At 35.6% G+C, this 24,708-nt stretch overlaps 1 protein-coding gene across 3 annotated transcripts in view; it reads left to right on the top strand.

Annotated features, from left to right (window-relative positions):
• The window catches only part of GBE1 (1,4-alpha-glucan branching enzyme 1), a 268,264-nt gene that overhangs the window by 209,436 nt on the left and 34,120 nt on the right, over window positions 1-24,708 (top strand). For all 3 annotated transcript variants that reach the window (XR_012021155.1, XR_012021156.1, XM_072806520.1), the window contains exon 13: window positions 23,401-23,585. Coding sequence is in view for 1 of the 3 variants with exons in the window: in XM_072806520.1 (XP_072662621.1) it covers window positions 23,401-23,585 (185 nt within the window). In the remaining 2 variants the exon portion in view is untranslated. The remainder of the gene's footprint in view (window positions 1-23,400; window positions 23,586-24,708) is intronic.

The following is a 24,708-nucleotide window of genomic DNA, read 5'->3' on the forward strand; positions in this document are numbered from 1 at the left end:
ACAGATTTTCTTTCCAAAAAGAATTGATCAGGGAGTATTTTTAGCTAAAAGAGTACATGCTGATTCTTCCAGTATTATTCAAGCAGGCTGTAAAGATCCTTGTGACCATAGGATGCAAAATGTGATTGATTCTACATTGCCAGAGCTGGTGAGCTATATGGTTGTCATCTTTTAAAATGTGATTGTGAGTGCTCTAAACACAAATAATCTGCTCTGGCAACCTTTCTCCTGAGCCACTTGCCAACAGGAGACAAGAATTTAGAAAATAAATTCCTCTGCCTCTAAAACTTTAAATCATTATCTGAGTCTTACCTTGCCCCAGCTCACTCCCAAAACAAAGCAGAAAGATGAACTATACACAATAATCTCAGTTAATAGTAGAGAAGAGTAATTTATAATTTCTGAGTTCCTTGGAAAACATAATTTTTTTTTACTTTTTTACTGGAGAAACTTAAGTTTCTCTTTTGGGAATATATTTTCGGTGAGCATTTGGGGAATGCAGATTGTTTGTGTGATCTGTCTTAATTTTTCATGCTATTGTCAAATTAGTATCTTTGAGCGTACTGTTCTTAAAATAGCTACGTCTGTAATATTTACCCTGTGCAAGGCAGTATGCTAATTGCTTTATTTATTATATCTCATTTAAATTGAGTTGCAGCCCTGAGAAGTAAGAATGATTCCCTTCATTTTGCACATGAGGAAAATGGAAGATAAATCTTTAATACAGAAGTCAGAATTTGAACCTCGGTCTATCTGCCTCCAAAACACACCATCCCATATAAGCCAACATTATTATTTTATCTGAAATGAGTGCTAAGATTGTCTGTGGTATTAGCAAATTTCTAACTAGAGATATCCACGAAGAAGAGATGAATCAAAGAGGAAAACAGCAAAATAAATTTTGTATTGTGTAGTGATCTGTAACATGAATCAAAGGAGAAAGTGACTTATTGCCAAAGTTTGAGCCAGTCTTACAAATCACTTATTAGTCCTCTTTGCTTATTCTTACTGCTGGGTCAGGCACTAGCCAAGGACCTGAGTAAGCAAGAGAAGACCTAGCCATTCACTCAAGGGGTCCATGTCCAGGAAAGAGACAAACAAAGCAGACAGACATGTGTCATCTTCACAATCTGCACAGAGCACATTCTAGAAGACACTGAACTGATACTCAGGAAAGGAGTAGGTTTGGGCTGTCAGAGAAGGCTTACTGCAGTGGCTTGAGTTCAGACTATCCCTTTCTCCTCTATCCTGATACCTCACTGGACTGGTACCTACACAAAGCTGAGAAGGTGAGACAGAATAAGGGACCCATTAATTTAGAACATGAATGATGAGAGAGAAGGCTATAGACGGGAGCAGAGGCCAGGTTATAGAAAGCTACTGAAGGGTTTTATAGGAGATTGACAGAGTCAGAGCCACAGTTTAGATATGTTACTCAACTAAAAATGTGAAAGATAGATTTGAAGGGGAGGTCACCTCAAACTAAATATAGCACTGCAAGATTTTCTGCTACTGGAATTCTTTAAAATTGGTATAAAATTGCAGGTCTAAATTCTTTCCACACTGTTCACATAACTCCATAAATTGAATATATTTAAATTTATTTTATGGGTTCAAAATCATTTATTTTTTTAAGTAAGATTTTTCTTAAGATTATGGGGAAAATAAAGTCACCATTTTTTAGGGTCACACAGATACTAAGATCCATCTGATTATGAACCAAAATGAAAGCAATATTTAGTGGTTAACTCTGCCTAAATTATGTAATACAAGATAAAAATAACATTATATTATTTAGGCAAGTTATTTTTATAGGTTTTTTTTTTAATATTTTATTTATTTATGACAGATACAGAGAGAGAGAGAGGCAGAGACACAGGCAGAGGGAGAAGCAGGCTCCATGCACCGGGAGCCCGATGTGGGATTCGATCCTGGGTCTCCAGGATCACGCCCTGGGGCAAAGGCAGGCGTCAAACCGCTGCGCCACCCAGGGATCCCGGCAAGTTATTTTTACACTCCTCTCTCTCTCTCTCTCTCTCTCTCCCCCCCTCTTATGTAACCAAACACTTGAATGCTGAATGTTGGTTTGTTTGGAGTTTTTTTGTCCAATGTGGATTATGTAAGAGACATGTTTCTTTGAGCAAGTTTGAATCAACATATGCATTTTATTTCATAACTCAGAAATGATCCAGCTAGTTAAGTAATTTTGAAAGTATAAAGTAGTATAGGTATAACTCATATTATACAGTAACTATCATTTGGAAATTTTTTCTTTAATATTGAGGTTATATAACAAATAATTTGAGGTATAAATGAAAATGATATTTTAAAGAATTCTGTGATATAGTCAAGAGTTATCACCTGATTTATCTTTCCTGAAAACACTTTCATACATTTGTTTAAAGTAGGTTGTACCTGTAGAAGCATAAATTACAAATGAAAAAGAGTAATATAGCTTTAAAGCAGAAATATAGCTTCTAATTATATTGTAGAAATGCCTACAATAATTATCTTCCCTTTAGAACTATATTTAAGAAATCTGTTGACAATTAACTAAAAAGCTTATGTGATTATTCTTGAAAATATAAGCCAACATTCAATTTTATAGAGGAATTTTATAGCTTGGGAGAAATAACCCAGAAACAAACCTTACAACTTTGCTTGCACACCATTGTCTAATAGACTCTTGACTTTACCTTTAATAAAAACAAATGATAGGTGTTTGAGCCTCATCAGCACACACAAAACCACTATCATTTGACACGTGCTGAGATGACCATTTTGTGTTGAAGAAATGAGATGAGAAAAATAAAAGTCTGAAAATCTAGATAATCCACACCTTTTTGATACTTTAACCATGTATACGTCATGCTTGATTATGTATGGGTCATGAGTTAAAGTTTCATGTTACACTTAGTAACAAACTGATAGCGTGGGTAAGTAAATTTATTGTGAGGTTGTTATACTGACTTATTGTCGTGATCTTGCCTTCCCACCACACTAGTCAACCTTAATCACACCTTTCCACAAACAAAACATCTAGATATCTTGGATTATCATTAAAATCAATTATATACAGTTTAATAAAAAATATTAAATTATGTGGTTAAAAATTCACCCCACATCTTATATTGTCTTTCCTTTTTCTTTATTATAATGTGAAAATGCTGTGCACTTAAAAATATTTTTTTAAGGATCAGCTTAATTTTTTTTAAAGAATTTATTTATTTATTCATGAGAGATACACAGAGAGACACAGAGACACAGGCAGAGGGAGAAGCAGGATCCTCACAGGGAGCCTGATGTGGGACTCCATCCCGGACCCCGGGATCACACCCTGAGCCAAAGGCAGGCATCCCAGATCAGCTTATTTTATCCCTAGCTTTAGACTTTAAAATAGTAGTATGATGTGGCTACTTAATTATTACATGTTGAGCAAATAAACATTTGTAACCCTGGTATAGTTTTAAAAATCCATTTATTGACTTTTTGAAAGACATTTTATTTCTTAAAGCCAGAGTCTTCTGAAAGCTATGCGAACTAATAATAATCTGTCTTTTAAGTAGGAGACTTAAATTCTGTGTATACGAATTCTCTTATAAATGAGACCGAATAAATATTAACAGAATAAATAAAAATAGTTGAACATATTTTTTTACCGACAAAATTGGAAAGCTACTACTATGATATTTGTTAGTCAATCTCAGTATTTTTGGATCCAGACCTTTACAACAGCTCTTCAAGAGAGCTTGATGGGGCTAAAATCCAGGGGCAGTGATCACATGGATGAGGTAGGATCCCTTTATATATTCTTTGAAGACGCATAATCAAACAATTTCTTGACTACCTGAGGCAGACAGCATGTACCTTCTATACATAGAGAATATGTGTACCCATTTCCAGGAAGATGTCTAGCTTCCTAGTTTCATAAACATGCCTTTACATGCATTCTCAGCAGGGGTGATATCACTGAAGGGGGTATAAAAATCCATTATTAAGGGAGGGAAAACATAATTAATGATAATCTTATATATTTTGACAGTATTTGTCCTTCAGAGCATCACAGCATATAAACACCTCTGCATATAAACACCATCTGTAGTATTTAAATTTCATGGGGTGGAAGCTATTAGGAACAAAATTCCTCAGTGTGTGTGGAGTTGGGAGGGGAAGGGAAACAGTGGCAGAAAGGTTGGGAAACACTGAACACTTCTTCATTGTCACTTCTGGGGCTTCTCCTCAAGTAGTGCCCATCAAGTTCTGTTTCTTAAAATAGCATCTCAGAGATAATCATTTCCATTTTCCGGTTTGATGTGTAGCTTCTACTTTTAGTATAGACAGGTAAGATTTTAATCCTGGCTCAGCCATTCCCATGCAACTAGATGTTCTATTGTGTAAAATAAAACAAAGGCTTTGGCCTCATATTTTTCCCAGTAGGTATTGATGAGATCTTATTCCCTTGGAAAATATTTCTCAACTAACTATAAATGAACAAGTTTAGGTTTTAAATGTTTTTGAAAGTGTGGGGGGTGGGAAGGGGTGGGCAGGTCTTTCTGGGGCTGCCAGTTTACTTCCAACTTAATTCTTGTATTCTTCATGGCTTTTTTCTCCTTCCCTTACTAGCATCTGCTGCCACTGACTGAAGGAGGGCAAGAGTTGCCTGAGCAAATATAACATCAAAGGCCAATACAATTTAAGATAAAGAAAGGAAATTTTTAAATTCTAATTTTCCTTCCTGTAGACACCCATCATTTTTTTTTTTTAGTAAAAGAAAAAGATATCCATTCATATTGAATCAGTTGATTTTAAGGTCACATGTTTAAATTGGAAGCAGTTCTAATATCTCTATATTATCATATGCATATTGTAAAAATTATTTACTTTCTTAGAGATGAAAATACTGTAATCGTTGTACACATTAGCATTTAATATTGAAATCCACTTGTATAAGCAGTTTTGTTCCCAATATCATTTTCTGTATAAACAGTTTTGTTCCCAATATCATTTTCTATCTATGTAAACTTGGTACATAAAATGCTTGTTTTCTTATGAGTCAAGAATATTTTCATAAGTGATACCTTGTTTTGTCTTGGAAAGATTAAGTATGAAAGGCAAGTATAATTATTATGACTTACTGGTAGAAAAAATCTTTTTGCATTTTAATAATTAGCAGCAATTTGCTCTTTTCTGACCTTAACACAAGATATTTTATACTGAGCAGCATTTCCTCTGCAAATTGGTGATACACATTAGCAACACCTAAGTAGTTTTTGTCTTTAAATTGTAGTTAAATGAAACAGTAAATATTTCCATTTATGATATGGCTAAACATGCAATGTCAACAGTAGGCATTGGACTGGATGTGTTTTTTTTTACCATGATTTTGATACACATTTAATTATCTTAATAATTATAATAAAATAAGAAATGAATCTGAGAAAATATTAGAAACTTTAGAAACATTACTTTAAAATGCACATTTTGCAAATTGAGAAATAGGTTACTAACATGTGAAGCTAATCTTTTATCTGTTTTCCCTCTACTTTGCCAGACTCCATTATGTAGTTACGTACGCTAACTCTGCTTTCTCATATTCCAACACTCAGACCATTGCAGGTATCCTGCTATCTTCTCTACAAAGGGGGAAAATCTGGTTTCCAAGGTCATCATTGGCTTGCAGGTCTTTGCACCCACTCCCTGAACTCCCTTCTTTACCTGGTTTGGTTGACTTTCCTTGTGTTTTCCTTCCCTGCCTTCTCTGTTCTACCAACAGTGCCTCCCTGTCTCACACACTTCTTTTCATCTTGTTTCTCCTGCCATGTTCTCATTTGCTCCCTTGTCGTCCCAGGCCTCTATTATGTCGGCCCTATTCCTTATTTCTCAGAAAGCTCATCTACTTTTAGACTTTGGACATCCCTTTAAATAGATCATTCTCAAATCAACATCTGAAAATCCAACAAAACTTTTGCTCTAAACAACAAATATAAATTTTGAAACTATGTGCCTGAGATCTCTGCATGGTATCTTGTGGCTCCTCAAAATTACTGAACCCAAACTGAAATCATCCCCCCTACAAATTACAATGCCTTTTTAAAATTATTATTACTATTAGTATCATCATCTTTTTCCAGTAACCGGTGTTTGAACTCTAAGACCCATTTCAGTTGTTCCTTTCTTTTCCTTATTCTTAACATTCAGCCAGTAGCTAAGTCACAGCATCCTTATTATCCATTTCCTTTTTTCTATATGCATTCCCACATGATTTTCTATGTATATTGCATTTGTTTAGACTTTTAAAGTTTTCAGGCATTTTCACATACATGATTTCACACAGTGACACCTGTGAAGTCAGTATCCTTTTTATAATGTCAATTTGAGGCAGTGTAACATAATGGTTGAGTTGAGGTTTGGAGACAGTCTGCCTAGATTCTGATCCTGGTTACTTTACTTCCTCATTGTTTTATCTTTGGCCCATTACTTGATCTTTCTGTACCTCATTCATAATCTCAAGAATAAGGATTATAATGATAACTATTTTATTTAGCACTTGTAAAGAATTAAAATATTTAATGATGGTAAGAGTTTTCAGTAATGTCTAACATGTACTAAATGTGTGATAAACTATATTATATTTGTAAGTTCTAACTATATTACAAGTAAGAGAAAGTTACAAGGTATCATAAGTGAGAAATTGAGTCCCAAAATTCATATCTTTTGTACCCATATCTCCTGCTTCCCATACTGTAATGACACATAATTTTGTCTATTTTCTAAAGAGAATTTTTTAATTTATTGGATGGCCTAATTTATAGTCAGAAAAGTGTTTGAAAGCCTAAATCCGAGCAATAGAATTTGTAGCTTTTTTTAAGTGACTTTTTTTTATAAAGATTTTTATTTCTTTATTCATGAGAGACACACAGAGAGAGGCAGAGACATAGGCAGAGGGAGAAGCAGGCTCCATGCAGGGAGCCTGATGTAGGACTTGATCCCAGGACCCCGAGATCATGCCCTGAGCCAAAGGCAGACAGTCAACCGCTGAGCCACTCAGGCATCCCAGAATTTGTAGTTCTGTACGTCAGTTAGTAGATTTTACCTTTTTAATGTGTTATCACTCTGTGCTCCCACTATTCCTATGAACTTTTTATAATGGATCGCAAGAATAGCATTAAAGCAAATATGTATATATTCCTACATGGTTGTTTAGAATGTCTTCTAACTTATGAATATTTAAATATTCATGAGTCTTGACATCTGTCACTTGGAATGTTAAAAGCTTCTTTTCCCCCCCCAAATACCTGACACATTTAATGATTCTTTTTTTTTTTTTTTTTTCATTAAATGATTCTTTGTTCAGCTCCAAGAAGTTTGGGGAAAACTTTGACAGTTCATGAAGGATCCAGATATTATTGTGCCATAATTCTGGATGTTTATTTTAATCTTCTTTTTAGTATAGAGTCTCTTGGATATTTCTTTACCTTTTAGGCAAACTGTAGCATTTATTTCTAAATAGCTTTCTTTATGTTGTTTAAAATTTAATACAATATATTTGTTTCATACTGACTTTAATATGTTCTTTGGAAATAGCATATTTTATATTGTTTCTCTCTGCACTATACAAATACTTTATAACTTGAAGAATGGAGGTTCACTTAGATAGATATCTGTTACACCCTTAGGCTTTTTGGTACAGTTATGTTAAATTCACCCAATTGTATGCCTGTATGTACAAACATTTCACTGTACAGAATGAAAGGCACAAAACCAAAATGCTGCCCTTCCTGTATGGTCCAATCAAATTGCCAAGACACCCTTTCCTCCAAGGAAGCAGGAAGAGGAAAGAACAAAAAGTGAATATCTCCCATATATATCAGCTCTCTTAAAACAATCTTCTCATAACAATTCTGCTTGTATATCACTGGACGAAACTTAGATCCAGAGCCAAAAAGGAAAGTTAGAAAAATGTGTCTTTTCTTGAAAGCAGTTTAGAAAAAAATACAAACTGTTTCTCAGACTGAAGGAGAGATGTATTTCTAACATAGGAGATGACATTTAACCTGGTTGTTGAAGAATAGACAGGATTTCTAGAGGCAAAAACAAGCATTACAAGTCAAGGACTGACTAGAAAGAAGATGTACAGGCAGGAAACACTGGCCATGATCATATTACTTGGGTCATCTTTTTGATTGAAGCAAGATCTGTGTATTGGGAGATAAGGCTCAAAGGCACAGAAATGTCCTCAACCAGAGACAAATAATAAGTATCTCTAAATGGAATGGTTTAATGAAATTCTTGGATATAAATACAAAGCTGATCAAATTTATTGCTTTGTTTCTGTGTTCTTCTCTTTACCAAACTGTTTCTCTCATTTAGAATTTTAACTTTTATGGAAGTGCAGAGTATGATTTAAACCAATGGAAAATTTTCTGGTTTATATGGAGAGTGGAGGTGGCGGTAGTTTGCATTGTATCAAATCTCTCTGGGACATTTGTGTATGATAATTTAACTTTTAAGACCTTAAAATTGTTTGTGTGGTTTTGAAGCCTCTCTTTTTTAATTGCCTTCAAAGACAGTTGATAGGCTAATTCATAACGTCCTTCTATTTTTGATATTCAAAATCAGGGTTAGCCAGAGCAAAGGGAGACACCTGAAGCAAGTCAGTGCAAATACTGAGAACTTTTCTTCTTACTCAGGGAAGAAGTTCACAGTGTTTCGCCGCAAGCCATCATGCTGCTCTGGAACTTTTTTCTCATTTATTTGGCACCAGTGGCCTGAGAGGAAGCAAGAGCTGACAGCAGGGAAGCAGAGAAGGCTAACTAGCTGTTGGCAGGAACTTGGAGCAATAGAAGCATCTTCCAAAGGCAAACTGATACTGGCCCTTTGATTAAGTTATAAGCAGGTAGTTAAGTCTCTCTACTAGGGGGTTGGAGTTGCTGACTACAGAAGAAAGGCTGTGGGAGATTGAAACCTAGGAAAGCTGTAGCAGGCTGTGTCTTGAAAGAGCCTGAGGTTCTTAGGCTCATCTATCTAGCCTGGAATGATATCAGGATTGAATTAACCTGATGTCAGTTATGCCATACAGAGGATTTAAGTGAACAGTTTCTTTCCAGTCATATTTCCTGTGGTTATATGCTTCCCCTTTAAATGTCTCTGCTTCGCTCTCAATAATCCGTTAGGGAAATTTGTTACTCTCTATCACTATGTATGTTGGATGTGATAAAAGGAACTAACTCTGAGGCAGTGAGTGGTAGCTTATCCTAATTATAGGTAAATTTTAGGGAAAAATAGCACAATTCGACTCAATTACTAGATTTGGGGGTCTAAGCCTAAAGTTAGAATAGCCATAAAATCCCACGTGTATAATCAATTTTGTAGTCATACATATATTATTTTTCACATTCCTGTTTTCTTGTTTTCTACCACCAAAAAAGGTGTGGAGTCTTTCAGCTGGTGCCCTATTCACATGCAAAACTTTTACCCTTTTTACAATGCTGCCCATTAGCAAACCATTTTCTAAGGCATTTGCAATTTACTTGTGAAAAATGCAAATTCAGTTAGGATTGTATTAAATAACCTCGTTTTTTTTTTCTTTCCCACCATCTCTCTTCCTTAGTGTGGGTCATTCTCCCTCTTCTCCCCCTTAAAGAATACTCTGAGTCTTCTGCTTCATGCAGCATCAAAATGGTTTCAGAATGAAGGACAAAGTCCACCACTGTTGCTGTGAATTTTTTTAAGAAAATAATGTGTAGTTTTTAAGAAATTACTTTTGTCCAAAAATGACAGGTTTTCTCAATTTAGTCTTGTTTGTTTTGTTCATTTTTACTTGGTTTGATTATACTTTTATTATTTGTTTTAAATCAGAACCATGCCACAAAAATTGCATGAGGTCAAAGCACACATAGTAACATGAGCCCTTTGAAATTCTACCTCTTATTGGCGTGGCATTCAGAGTAGGAAAGCACCCAAGGAAGCCTCAAGAATACAGGACCCAAGTGACTATATTCTCTCTCCTGATTTACATCCCCTCTTCTCCCCACGTATCGATGGACTCCTCCTTTGCCCCCCCTTTCTATCCTTTAGCACTTTCCTCTGTGTTTTTTAAAGCCCTCATTTTGCAATCAGTGAGGAAGCATCTGTTACACTTTCTTTGAGTCCTTCCCCTTTGTATTCAAAAATAAGCTAGAACTTTCCCTAAGTAGTATATAGTCTGCTATAGGAAGCAGACATGATTTCCTTCATTTTCTTCTTTCAACACGTGTTTAATAAATCCTCGAATGTGTGCCTACAATTACATAAAGTAGGCAGTAAGGATAAAAGATAAAAACATAGTGTGTCTATCCTCAGTTGAGTAGAGACAGGCAAAAGCAACGAACACACAAAAATCACACTATTTAATAATTGCTTTAATAACGAAAAAAATATACCTAAGTATAAGTGGAAACACAGACACCAAAGTTTTCCTGCAAGATTTTAAAAAGGCCTCATGGAGACCGAACAGCTGTAGCATGGAGTAATAACATCAAGATAGCAGAACATGCAAAGCACAAAGGGAGCACAGGTCCATAATAAATATACTTTATTTGTATACGTCATAGTAAAACTGGATATACATCTTTATATATCTTTTTATAGCTCTTTTATTATCTTCCCTAATGTCTATGTATTTGTAATAGGTTTCAGCTAATGTTGCTCCACTCAAGTACCTAGCGCCAGATACCATGGAAAGAATACAGACAAATCTAAGTTTGAATGCTGACTTTGAAACCTTGTACCTGCATAACTGTAGAATGTCGCATTACCTTCCTGATCTTTGTCTTAAAATGGGAATAATGTCCCCTCCCAAACTGAAGGGTTTTCGTGACTGTCATTTGAAATGCTAGAATTCTAGCCCAGAGTCCATGTACATAGAGGGCCCTCAAGAATTACTGTTGCTTTTATTATTTTAAGATAGTTTTATGATTTCATTTATTTAAAATGTTCTTCCATAGTCTTGGTTTAAATAAAAGCATTATGAGATATATCATGACCCTTCCATATAATAAGGCTAATTCTTTAGTGTTTCCACTAAAACTGGTTTATAAGTGTGTCTTCATTTTTTACTGCATATATTTGCAATATAAAATTATTCTTATTTTGTACTTATGGACATTGATAGTTAAAAATGTTTTACATTTGCTTTATTTTGACAACCTTCTCATCAGTATGCTTGACCGGAGTATTTACTTCCTCTACTACCCTGTTCCTTGCTGATAGGAACTTACCATTTAAAGCAGTTGTAATCTTGTAGATAAGTAAAGGGATTGATGGATTTGGCTGTGGTCCAAGCATAGTTCAAGTTGGAATTTTATTTTTTTTTCCAAAGTTCTCAGAGGTCATTTGGCCATTGCCTCAAGACTTTTTATGCATAATTTATCAAGGGGAAAACTGGGGAGAGCAGAACACAAGGAGGGTATTGACCAGCCTTGCTACAGTGGCTTTAACCTTTAGCAACGTTCCTGGCCTCTTACCACCATCACAGGGTCGGAGGCATGGCTGGTAATGCCAGGTGGAGTGGGAGAACAGGTATACATGTGACTCAGGCCACCCCTGTCAAGGGGATGAAGAACTGGAATTTATCATGTGTTTTATTTTATTCAAAATATTAGTTTGTAAATTTATTATAGGAATTTTAAGGAAACCTTATAGTGTACTAGTCTTAAGATATGGCCCGTATTATATACCATAAGACACCTCAGAATTCAAAATTCATGAATACAGAGTTTACTTATGATTAGGACAGACCATCCACTCCCAGGAATTTAGTTAAATACTACCTGTCATAATATCCTAGAATAAACAAAAAGGAAAAACAAAGCACTTTGCACTCACAACACAGTTTTCAATTTTTTAGTTTTGCCCCAAACATCACTGCCATTGCTTCCTTTCAGTTCATGAATGTTCCCTTATTACTCAGTGTATTTATTCTTTAGGTTTTACTTCAACTACCAGCTCCTATTACCACTGACCATCGTTTCTTCTTGGATCCTCTTCTCTCTCACTGGCCTTTTCTCCTCAGGCCTCCTTCCAGGCCTCTCTTCCTCTGCCCCACCTGCCATGGGAGGATTCTTTGGGCTTTGTCCCACTCTACTCTTTCCTGCTTGCTCTTCCCAGGCAATTCCATCCACTCCCGGGGCATCAGTTACCCCACAGGTTTGTAAAAGCCACTACGTGCCTAGTATGCAAAGGTGTTTTTTGTTTCTTAACACCACAAGTAATTTCTAGAATTCCAAGATGGACTTTCTAAGACGGCCATTCCCCTGCCGCCTGCATACCGGCAGAGTTCTAGGCCTGTCCTCTCTACTTTTCTGTGCCACCATCTCAATGCCTTCACATCTTCTTCTTCTTCTTCTTTTTTTTTTTTTTTAAGATTTTATTTATTCACTTGAGGGAGAGAGCATGAAGGGGGGTTTGATGCAGAGGGAGAAGCAGGCTCCATGCTGAGTGTAGCACTGACCTGGGGCTGGGCCCCAGGACCCTGGGATCATGACCTGAGTCAAAGGCAGACCCTTAACTGACTCAGCTACCCAGGCGCCTCCACATCTTTATGTGGTTAGAGGCATGAACATGAGATTTACTAGTATTCTCGCCTTTCCGCCCCTACAAACCCTTAGTTGTTTTTACTTTTATCCTGTCTTTCGAGCCCTCTCCTCCATACCCTCTCAAAAGGAAATAGGTATGTTTATACTTGTTCAATTCTGCCTCTCTCCCCTATTAGATTATAAGCATTATGAGGGCAGGGATCATGCTGACCTACATCAAACAGGTTGTCTGACACGCAGGATGCACTTCAGTACTTCTGAAGTTATAATCTTTTATTATAGTTGTGCATATGACCAATAGAGCAAGTCCTAGGGCTCAGAATATAATAAATGACTTGTACTTTTTAAAGGAGGAATGTGCACGAGACGGACCCCACAAGAGAACCTGGAGACCTAGAGACCAAAACGTTTGATTTCAAAATAGTCTTTCAGGAGGGTCACCTGGGGGGCTCAGCGGTGGAGCGTCTACCTTCGGCTCAGGTCGTGATCCTGGGGTCCTGGGATCGAGTCTCATATTGGGCTCCCTGCAGGGAGCCTGCTTCTCTCTCTGCCTATGTCTCTGCCTCTCTGTGTCTCTCATGAATTAATTAATTATATAATTAATTTTTAAAAAATAGTCTTCAGGATATTAAGAGGAATAGGCATTGAAGTTTGTTTTTACTGTTCTCATCAGGACTGTCATACACATATGTACATGCACACACATATATATTCTTACACAAATCTATGTTTAATATTTAAAGTGCATATGTAGATATACTTGATATCAACAATGAGTTACTGCAAGTCCACAGCACAGAGGCAGTGGTAGACTTTAATGTTTAAGCTCTCAGCAGCACTGATGAGTTTTGTTTTGCTTGCCTCAGGTGACAGGCCACCTTTATGTCATCTTCTTTATCTGAGTTATTTTGTTTCTATTTCTCAAAAGAGATGATGTTAGCTCTTTAACAGCTGCAGAGGGAATAATCCAACTTTAACAAATATTAAGGCAGCCCCTGTTGTAGGTTTAGTGTAGTGGAGCATACTATGGAGGAAACAAAAAAAAATTAGGTGTGGCCCCTGCTCAGAGGCATATTAATCAGTATCAAAAGTGGGTCAGAGGAATGATAGCAAGTTGATTTTTCTAAAAAGGAATACCACAGTCTCTGATTTGGAAAAATATTCTATGTTGTGCCCCACCCTTTGAAGAGTTGAACACCCAGTAAAAGACTAGAGGAAAACCAAAGCATTTGATTTGAAAACAGATACTTCCTTTTAAGAGTTGGTCTTCAGTACAGTTAAGAGGAGTAGGAACTAAAGTTTTATACATTCTTGGGAGGACTATACCTTATTCTCATATATACATAAGCATAGTTTCAACAAGAAGTTGCATCATATCCACAGCATGGAGGCTGTGATAGGCTTTAATTAATTCCTAGGTAAAATTAGTATGCATTACAGTTTGGAGAAACAAAACACACAAACCTGCTAATCAAAATGTTCAGCTAATAGAGCTGGGGCTTTTTTCATTAGTTGTATTGTCTCGAATTCCATCACTGTACCAGCTGACTTCATGTCAATTTATAGTTTGGACCTTTACATCAAACAACAAAAAATTAATTACAGGAAAAGCAATCCCAATAGGAATTTTGTGCCTAGAGGTTTTACACAATTAACCAGACACGAATGGTGCTGTTTACAGAGGAAATGGAGAGAAGAAACTCGGTAGAATTTTCTGGAATCATTAATTATAGCAATGTTAGTCACTTGCTTCCCTGTTTTGGTTTTAAGGTTACTTATTACCCAGAGCTTTCTGTCTTCTCATATCTGGAAGCACCGAGTTCTGTTATTATAGTGAATGCAGTGAATCACGGCATGAACTGTGAATTTTCTTACAAAGTATCCCAAGTGACAGCTCAAAAAATTACTGTCTTCCCTTCATTCTGAAATAAGTAACATTCTATGTATTACATTAGTGATCATAATCATAACTTAACAAGTAGAAATATCTCCTTTGATGGTTAGTGCCAGGTTACTTGCAATGCATATTTTTGATTTGGAAGTATTGTTCCCAAATGTCACAGTCTTTGCCTCTTTGTGCTAGAGTTAGTTTAAATGTGATTTTTCTAAGCTTCTTATCTGTTGAATAAACCAGCCCAAGGTTTGAAAAATGCTTCTCTCAATTTAGGCTTTCACTTTTTTTTTAATTTTTTATATAGCTTAGAAATTTACCTCTGACCCATTCTTTAGTTACTAATATTCTAATACAATAAGTGGTACTTACCCTTTTTAAGGCTCAGGTTCCTGGCAAATGTAAAGGAAACCTTTCTCTGTCCTCAGAAAAGCACACAGATGAACATGCATACAGTGTTTCACATGAAATATCAGGAAATCAATACATGAGCTCCAAGTTACAAATGCCTGTTGCATTCATTGAGGAATATATACATATATTATATATGCATGTTTACATAACATTTGTATATAATTTAGAAATATATATACCTACATATATTTTTTGTTTTGTTAAATTACTTATTCATATTATGTGTTTCCTATTCCAGCAAGTTATCTATACTAAAACAAATCAACTACCTTTTTTTGCCATCACCTGAATACATTTAGATTTCTTATCTATCTTTATATAGCAGCCCTTAGTTATAAGCTTATTTGGGTGGCCATATTTCACTGTACTGTCTCAAGTGCTGCCACATTTCCTAAGTAATTTGTAGACCATAGCTGAGAAGAACATTCTTAACTTGTTTTAATGATAGTATTTTTCTTCATTAGGTTTGTGAGCTGTGAGCTAGTATAAGATACTAACGGGCATTTTCCAGTTTTCTTTGTTCAGTCTGAGAATGGTTCACTATTATTCCAAGGTCACTTTGAAAGTCTTTCTGTGATTTGCTTCCATTTATTTTATGCTTGTGTTTACAGTTTTGAACCAAATATGAAATTTAATGTTGCGTTTGTCTACATTAAACTTAATTTGCCCCTTGTCAGCTCATTTACAACAGAGATAACATTCAAAGCCACCCTGTAGAATGTTTTGTCTGCAATCACTAATGTAATTTTTCTATCTATTTCTTTGTTGTTTGCAACTTTCTATGTCTTCCAGTTTAAAAAGAAGCCTCTCCAGGAAAAGATTTTCAGAAGATCTAAATTAGTCTCTAATAGAGATTAATAAATAATTCTCTAATAGAATAGGGTCTTCATCATATCTTGAATTTTTTTAAATAGCTCTTTTTTCTAACTTAGAATTTCAATTTTGTATTCCATAACATATAAATATGCATATTGGTATATATATTAAAGTAGTGACTTTATACTTAACAAAGGATAAATGAAGTGAAAATCAAAATACATAAAAATCCTAAATTGGATTATAACACCAAACATTTGTCTTGCTTTCATCTTTTTCCTTTATTTTTCCAAGCACTTAACTTCATCTCATGTAATAAGCTTTTTTATTGTTACTAATGTTTAGTTATGCTATTAAAAAGATGAATGTTTAAAATGGACGAGTCTTAGAGTGCAATAAAATGAAATCTTAAGTTTAAATGATGAAAAATGAACATATACATTAAGGAATATAATTTTGCGTGTGTGTTGAACATTATTTCCAGTAACAATTTGTTAACTTGTACCTGTGTCTTCAAATGATTAATGTTCAAAATGGGAAATGTTATCTTTTAAAATCATATCTGCTTTTTACCTTCTCAACAAGTATTCTACATAGTTAGTTTTCTTAGGGAGATACTAGACAAGTGTACAGAGATGGATTTATAAGATTGCCAATGTTTTATAATACTAAAGTAGTAGAGAAAGCCAAAATGACTAACATGAGGAAAATGATTAAATAAAATTGTGTTGTATGCACCTAAGAGGTACCATCATGGAGGAGATATACTTATTGACATAGAAAATGCTAATATCAAAATTCAAAATAGCAATATAACTCTATTTTTGTTCAAAACAAGTTGTAGATAAGATAGATGGGTTGATGGATATGTATGGATAGAGAAATGTAGGCTTATAGTTCTAGATATAGAAAACAAATAATATATTGACCAGAAGGAAAGCAGTGGTATCTTAGTCCACTTGGGCTGCTATAACAAAATACCACAGACATGGTAGCTTATGATAAAAAACAGAAATTTATTTCTCATGCTTTATGGATTTTGGAAGTCCAAGGACCAGGATGGTTGAATGAGGACCCCCTTCCCATTCCCAGACTTTTAGTTGTATCCTCATATTGTGGAAGGTTCTAGGGAGCTCTGTGGAGTCTTATTTAGAAGAACGTTAATCCTATTCAGGATGGCTCCACCCTCATGACATAAGCATTTGCCAAAGTCCCCACCTCCTAATACCCTCACAGTGAGGATTAGGATTGCAACAGGAATTCTGGGGGGACAGTAACATTCAGACCATAGCAAGCAGCTGTTTTATAAGATTTTAGATTGTGTGTGTATATTTAAAAAAATGTCTGTGTGTTTGTTACTTATATAATAAAATAAGAGAAAATATAATACCATAATAATAGTGACTAATATTTATTGTCACATACTTGTGTTTTATACTCTTCTAATTTGTACATCTTACCTCATTATAATTGCACTATTCTTAAGTCCTAATGTATGCTATAGATCATAAGGATGTGAATTTTCATGCTAGAATGTTAGAGATAAATCGTAACAATGTGATTTCACATTGTATTAGTTTTCTTGTGGAATTTGTGAACCTTTAAGGTTTTATCCTGTGTGTGTGTGTGTGTGTGCGCGCGCGCGTGTGTGTGTTTCTGGAGAGCAGATACTTAGCTTTTAATCAGATTGTGAGATGGGTTCATACCATTCTAAGTAGTTTTGGTCAAACTAACTATTCGATTCTATACTAATGAAAACTATACTTCCAAGGAGGAATACCAAGAGAGCAAGTAAACCATACAGTGGAGAATTTACATTTTTACCTTCTTGGTCTACCTGAGACAGTTAGAAAAGATTGTAAGCAACAAAAGCTATAACCTGAGGTCATATTTTCGGGAAGGGTAGAGAGAAATCAGAAGATGGGGAGCCTCAAATGTCAGTAGTGTTCCAGCTGAGGGAGAACTCTAGTTTTAGAAGGTTCCTAAAATGTTAAGTGGAATATAATCAACTGTATACCATATATACAAGTATATATAATATAGAAAGTAAGTAATAAATATGCCATATAAGTAAGGTATATAAATGTACATGCTATCTATAGTATTATGTAATACATATACTAAGAATATATATACTATAAATATATACTTTAAATACACTCTCTCCTTGAGAGCTTGTTCAGAGGTTTTGTAAGGTGAACATGTAAGAATAATGAAGGAAGAGACTGAAGAGGAGATTCCTAACGTAGCAATCTGGTTTGCTCCGTCCCTGTGGGTGTCTTGTAGCAAAATTATTTTCACATTCAGTTATGCCTCTTAAAAATCTAAAATAGTGGATAACTCAAAGGTCATTAACACTAGGCTCAGGGAAATTTATTTGTATTATTAAAATATGAATAAATGCATCAGTGTACCATTTCAGGACTTTAAAGGAAGGAATAAAGTTGCACTATGAAAACTAAGTCAAGAAGAGCCAACTTCACTAGTTGCCTGTTGAATTCATCCCAGTTACTTGTATGTTTGCTGCACAGTAGGGCTGGTCAGTTCCTTCACTCTGATTTTAGCTTTATTATAACTCTCATCTATTACCCTGTAGGTAATTCTTTCCTGAACAATATCCGTAATAAGTAGACATGTGTAACATAAAAGCTTCCATACATGAAAGCTGATGGGTGCCAGACCCTGTGCCCAGTGCCTCATTTACCATGTTTGAATCTTAAAAGAGCTTTTATGAAACATATTGTCCTATCTTATAGATGAGTAAACTGAGCACCAGAGAGATTAAATTGCCTAAATTCACTTGTAAGTGGCTCACTCGAATTAAAACCCAAATCTCGCTGTGTCTATGGGCATCATGTTACGTTAACTGCCTTCTCCTTAGACATATAAACAATTTTCAAATCTGTACTCTCCTACCTTCAGGAAATGGCCTTTAGCCCACCTACTTTCAGTACAGGGAAATTGATAAAAATGTAGATTTCTGCCTGGGACTGTCTCCAAAGGGAATGAATCAGGTAATGAATGTTCATAGGGAAGATGACATTTTTAACAAGCTTCCTTGGAATCTGTATGCTTGCTCTGGAGCATACTATAGGTTGAAAAGCACGGCTGTACATTATTTCATTCCTATACCAAATGGGTGGTAATATAGCAAGGTCTGGGTTTTGGGTTTTGTGTGTGTTTGTAGCATTTGTCACTGACCATCCTTTTTGAAACTCTTCTATATATAGAAGGCTAAGAAGAGTTTCAAAAAGGATGGTATATATATTTTATATATATATTTCAAAAAGGATGATATATATATTTTATATATATAAACAAATTTTATATATATAAACATATATATTTGTTCCATCCATATATAAATATAAATATAAATATAAATATAAATATAAATATAAATATAAATAATATATAGTTGTTGATGTCCCCCTGACTTTGCTAACCATCATTACTCAGTCTTTTCTAATTAATCTCTGCCTGCAGTTCCTTAGGATGCTGTCCATTTGCCTTTGTCCTTTTGTGGCTGCAACCACTGTTTCTTATGGAGGCCTTAACAAATTGCTCTCGGTCCTCATCCCCAGTTCTCTACTGAATTGCAGTACCTTGTTTTTATCAATGGTACTATATATCCATGAATGCTTGCATATTCTTCCGATGTTAAATTTAGCATGCCCAAAAAACTCATTATCTTCCTCCCACACACTTCCCCCATCACTGTATTTCCTCAGTGTGGTTAATGCAGGCACTACTCAGTCACGTGAGCTTGAAACTTTACAACTGCACTCAGAATTCCCTTTTCTTTACAACCTACATTCATCAGGCAGTCATCAAATTCTGTTGTTTGCCTCCTCAGAAATGTCACTTGTTTTTTTGTTTGGTTGGTTGATTGGTTTGAGTTGAGTATGGTTGACACACAATGTTACATTAGCTTCAGGTGTACAACGTAGTGATTGACAAATTTATACATTATACAGTGCTCATCACATGCTTAGCTACCATCTAGTACCATATAACACTATTATAATATCATTGACTCTGTTCCTTATGCTGTGCCTTTCATTCATTACATAACTGGAACCTGTATCTCCCATTCCCTTCACCTATTTTGCCCATCCTGCCCCAACAACCATTAGTTTGTACTTCTGTATTTCTGATTTTGCTTTTGTGGTTTATTCTTCTTTTTTTTTCACATTCTACATCTGAGTGAAGTCGTATGGTATTTGTCTTTCTCAATCGGACTTGTTTCATTTAGCGTAATATCCTCTAGGTCCATCCATAATGTTGCAAGTGACACAACCTCATCCGTTTTATGCCTGCATAATATTCCTTGTTTCCCCCCACACACATACACACACATGCACTCACACATACATACATACACATACATACATATACCACTTCTTCCTTATTCGTTTATCAATTGACACGTTGCTTCCTTATCTTGGCAATTGTAAATAATGCCCCAATAAACATAGGGGCACATATACCTTTCAGATATAGTGTTTTTGTTTTCTTTGAATAAATACCTAGTAGTAGAATTATTGGCTCGTACAGTAATTCTACTTTTAATTTTTTGACGCACCTCCATACTGTTTATTACAGTGCCTATACCAATTCACATTCCTGCCAGCTGTGTACAAGACATGTTATTTGAATCATTCTTTTCCTCATTCCCACTGCATCTTGTCATCTCTTACTTTATACTTTGGATTCCATGTTAGCTTTTCTGTTTAACCATCCTCAATATCCAGTGTCTTTTCACAGCTTTATAGCTGTTTTAATAATAAATGCATCTGAATTTCTCATTCCCCTACTTAGAAAATAGCCTTTAGTTCCCTATTGCCTGCAATGTAATGTCCTAATTTTCTGAGGCCTATCCTAATTTAACTTCATCTTGTTTGTCTCATCTTTTATCACCACTAACCCTTTTTGATAGATAGCTAAACCAGACTCCTCACTACATCTCACCTTCTTACTTCTGCACATGACATTTCCATTAGCTTGGAGTCTCTGTCCATGTATGGGAGGCTGGTCGTTATTTGCATGGTATTTCCATGGTATTTATTTCTGATGATATGCTGGAGTAGTAAGAGTCAGGGTGCTGAAACCAGACTGTCTGGGTTCTTGGTCCCAGTACTGAATAAATGTCTGTGACTCAGCTTCCTTACTTAGAAACTTGCAACAATAATACTACCTACTTTAGTGTTGCTGAAGATGGAAAGAATAAATTGACGTACAATGCATGTGCCTAACAAATACTAAGCAGACATTAAGCATATGCCTGCTGCCTCTAGTGTGATGATCATGATGACAGTGATGTAACATTCTCCCCCAGAAAAGGCGAAAGGAATTGCTTATTAATACTGTGGTCAACCCAGGGACACCTGGGTGGCTCAGTGGTTGAGCATCTGCCTTCAGCTCAGGGCCTGATCCTGGAGACCCAGGATCGAGTCCCACATCAGGCTCCCTGCATGGAGCCTGCTTCTCCCTTTGCCTGTGTCTCTGCCTGTGTCTCTCTGTGTCTCTCAGGAATAAATAAATAAAATCAGAAAAAAATGTTTAATTCTGTAGTCAACCCAGAGTTCATGGTCATACCAAAATAAAAGTATTGTACTAATAGAAAGCCTGGACCTACTTTGGAGGCTACTATACTTGAGCTACCTCGTATCATTTCTAGTCTTTCTAAAGTTCTCCACTAGTTGAAATCTCACTAGTACTTAAAACATACAATTTTCCTTATCAGTAAGGAATGTGCTCCTTACCATCCTGAAGGTGTATGAGTTTGCCAGTGGAGTGGATGAGCGAGCAGGCTGGCTATGACTGCCCTATGGCAGAGGTAAAGAATGCATCCTCAAGTCAACAGAGTCAGAATTTCATCCCCCTCCTCTGTCACATAGTAGGTAAAGTTGCAAGAAGCGTTACGTAGGCTGAAATACTAGAATTTAGCAAAATATTTGTAGATACTTGAATTCTTACGAAACTGCAGCAGACATATTTGTTTGGATGCTATTTTTATTTTGATGACTACAGTCCCAAAAAGTTCAAAGCAAATTCCAGTGTTTCTTAGCAAAGTTTACCATTTAAAGCAACCCTACAATAAATCATTTTGAATTACACCCTAGTTTACTAGTTTTTATTAGAATATTAATACATTAGCTTCTTTAAAATAGGACATTCTTGGGACTCCTGGGTGGTTCAGTGGTTGAGCATCTGCCTTCAGCTCAGGGCATGATCCTGGAGTCCCAGGATCAAGTCCCACATTGGACTCCCCATAGGGAGCCTGCTTCTCTCTCTGCCTGTGTCTCTGTCTCTGTCTCTGTCTCTCTCTCTCTGTCTCTCATGAATAAATAAATAAAATCTTTAAATTAAATAAAATAGGACATTCTTATATTGGCTATACTTTCTGACACAAAAGAGAAGTTCATGGCTTAGAAAATTGCAGCATTAAAGTGGCAAATCAAAGTAGATTTTGGAAAGCAGTATTTAATTTGTAAGGGAAAAAAGAAACTGTAAAGTTAGAAATCCATCTTAGGGACAACAATAGGATCCAGTCTACTAGACAACCAATATCTAAATTTAATTTTGACAATGGATAATATTTTTGTGTTACTATTTTATTTCATTTTTTTCAATGTATTGAGTTTCTGGTTCTTATCATTATAGTGATAAACAATATTTAAATGGTTCCAAATCAAGTGTCCTAGCTACACACATGCACATGCACATACATGCAGATACATTTGAAATTAAAGATACACATCTAATGCTAACATGTAGATCTGAGAAAGAAATAGGAAAAATGAAAAAATAGGAAAAATGAATAATAAGAGTGATAACTTGGGTTTCTGTGGCACCTGGAGTTTGTTTTTTAATTTACTTTTTAAAAAATATTTTATTTTATTTATTCATGAGAGACACATTGAGAGAGAGAGAGAGAGGCAGAGACACAGGCAGAGGGAGAAGCAGACTCCATGCAGGGAGCCCAATGTGGGACTCGATCCCGAGACTTGAGGATCACGCCCTGGGCCAAAGGCAGGTGCCAAACTGCTGAGCCACCCAGGGATCCCTGGCACCTGAAGTTTAAAATGTACCTGTCTATTCTCTGGATGAAGTAGAAAGAACCTCATTAAAATTTTTGGATTTTAATCAGAACTAAATTTTAATGGTTGCTTTTGCACTTATTATCTGTGTGAGCTTGGGCAAATCTCTTAACTGTCTAAAACTTTGGATTTCTCATCTGTGAGTTAGATATAATGAAGAGTCCCACTGAGGATCAAAAGCCTTGGGGAATTGTAAAGCATTGTATACATTACAGAAATTATGGAAAAGCAATTTCAGAAATTACTCTGAGATATGAGATTGTTTCAGAGAGGATTTAAGTATGATAGAGATAGCTTTCTCAGTTCATGCATGAGGGGAAGAAGATGTGTCCCACAGGCCGCAGGGCTGGGCTAGAACTGGCCCCTGGTATTCTGAGTTCAGATGCGGTCACTACTCATTGGGATACGCTGTGCTGTTTTTGAACTGAGGTTGGTCGTATATCCTTCACAGGGCACAGCAGTAGTAAATTATAACCTAAACAGATTTTAAGGACTTTAACATGTAAAATTACAGAGTCACCTTAATAAGAAATGCAATATTACTGGGTGAGGCGCATATATATATATTTTTTTTATTTATTTATTTATTTTTTTAACACAGGTAATGAGTTTGGGCATCCTGAATGGTTAGACTTCCCAAGAAAAGGAAATAATGAGAGTTATCATTATGCCAGAAGGCAATTTCATTTAACTGACGATGACCTCCTTCGCTATAAGTTCCTAAATAACTTTGACAGAGATATGAATAAATTGGAAGAAAGATGTGGTTGGCTTTCAGCTCCACAGGTAAGCTCTTTATTCTAAATGTTATGTTTTAGTCACCAGTGTTGTACATGCTTGGAATGGCAATCGATTTAAATCTATATGCGGATCTTTTAAACACTACTTTATTATTCAGTGTGTAGTGCCCTGAAACATACTTCAGGTTGTCAAAACATGTCACTGAAGTCTCTCCAACAGATAATGAAAATCTTAAGCACAATGCCCTGCTTACTTTCCTGTTTAGTTTGTTGTTGGTTAAATTTAGTAATTTTTATTTCAATTGGTTAAAATAACAAAAGCTCAGCATGGAGTCCATTTTGGAAATTGCTGTGGAAACATCTTAATTGTTTTGACTGGTTTTCTTTATATAAATAATTTTGCTGTCATAAAGAGACTACTTTGACAACATGTAGATTTCTTTATTCCTTTTTTTTTTTTTTTTTTTTTTTTTGCCCCTTCCTTTACTGGTCTCTAACTTGTCATCTCAATAGATGCCGTTAGACCTGCATGCTGTTTTGTATTTTTCATGAGCCTGACTCTCCTCTGGAATTAAAGTCTCAGTTTTCAATAAGTTTAGAAAATGTAATTAACAGGTGCAAATTTTATACCGGCTTTTTTTCCCTTGCAAAAATTAGCATATAGTATGTGTTACTTATAATCCATTTACTTTTTACTGGTGCTGTTTGAAATTACTGTTGATGTGTTTTTACTTTGGTATCTATGATTTTTTTTTTTTAATGGTTGAACAAAGGTACTTATATATTCACCAAGATTGGCTACATGACACGAATACCCTAATCACGTTTATTAGTAATGCAATTTCCAGAAGAGAGAGCAAAATGATGCTCCTTTTCAACAGGAACAATGTTGAATACCAAAAGGCATGCTGTTTACTCTAGAGCCTTAGTTCACATTGCTAAATTACTAAGAGTGGTGGTGCTCATATGCATGGAAATAAGTCTTTCAAAGCTGGAGCTGCAAGAGGGTGGTGTTGAAAAAGCAAAGGCTTCTCACTGCCTACTATAAAACATGGGTTATAAAATGGGAGACTTTGTAGATATAATTTCTTTTCAGATCTTCCCTTTTATTAGAAAAAAAGATATATTGTAAAGAACATTAGGTCGCCATTGAATCTAACAAAATCTAA

This window comes from Canis lupus, chromosome 30, assembly GCF_048164855.1.
Source record: "Canis lupus baileyi chromosome 30, mCanLup2.hap1, whole genome shotgun sequence".
NCBI classification, from domain to species: Eukaryota; Metazoa; Chordata; class Mammalia; order Carnivora; family Canidae; genus Canis; species Canis lupus.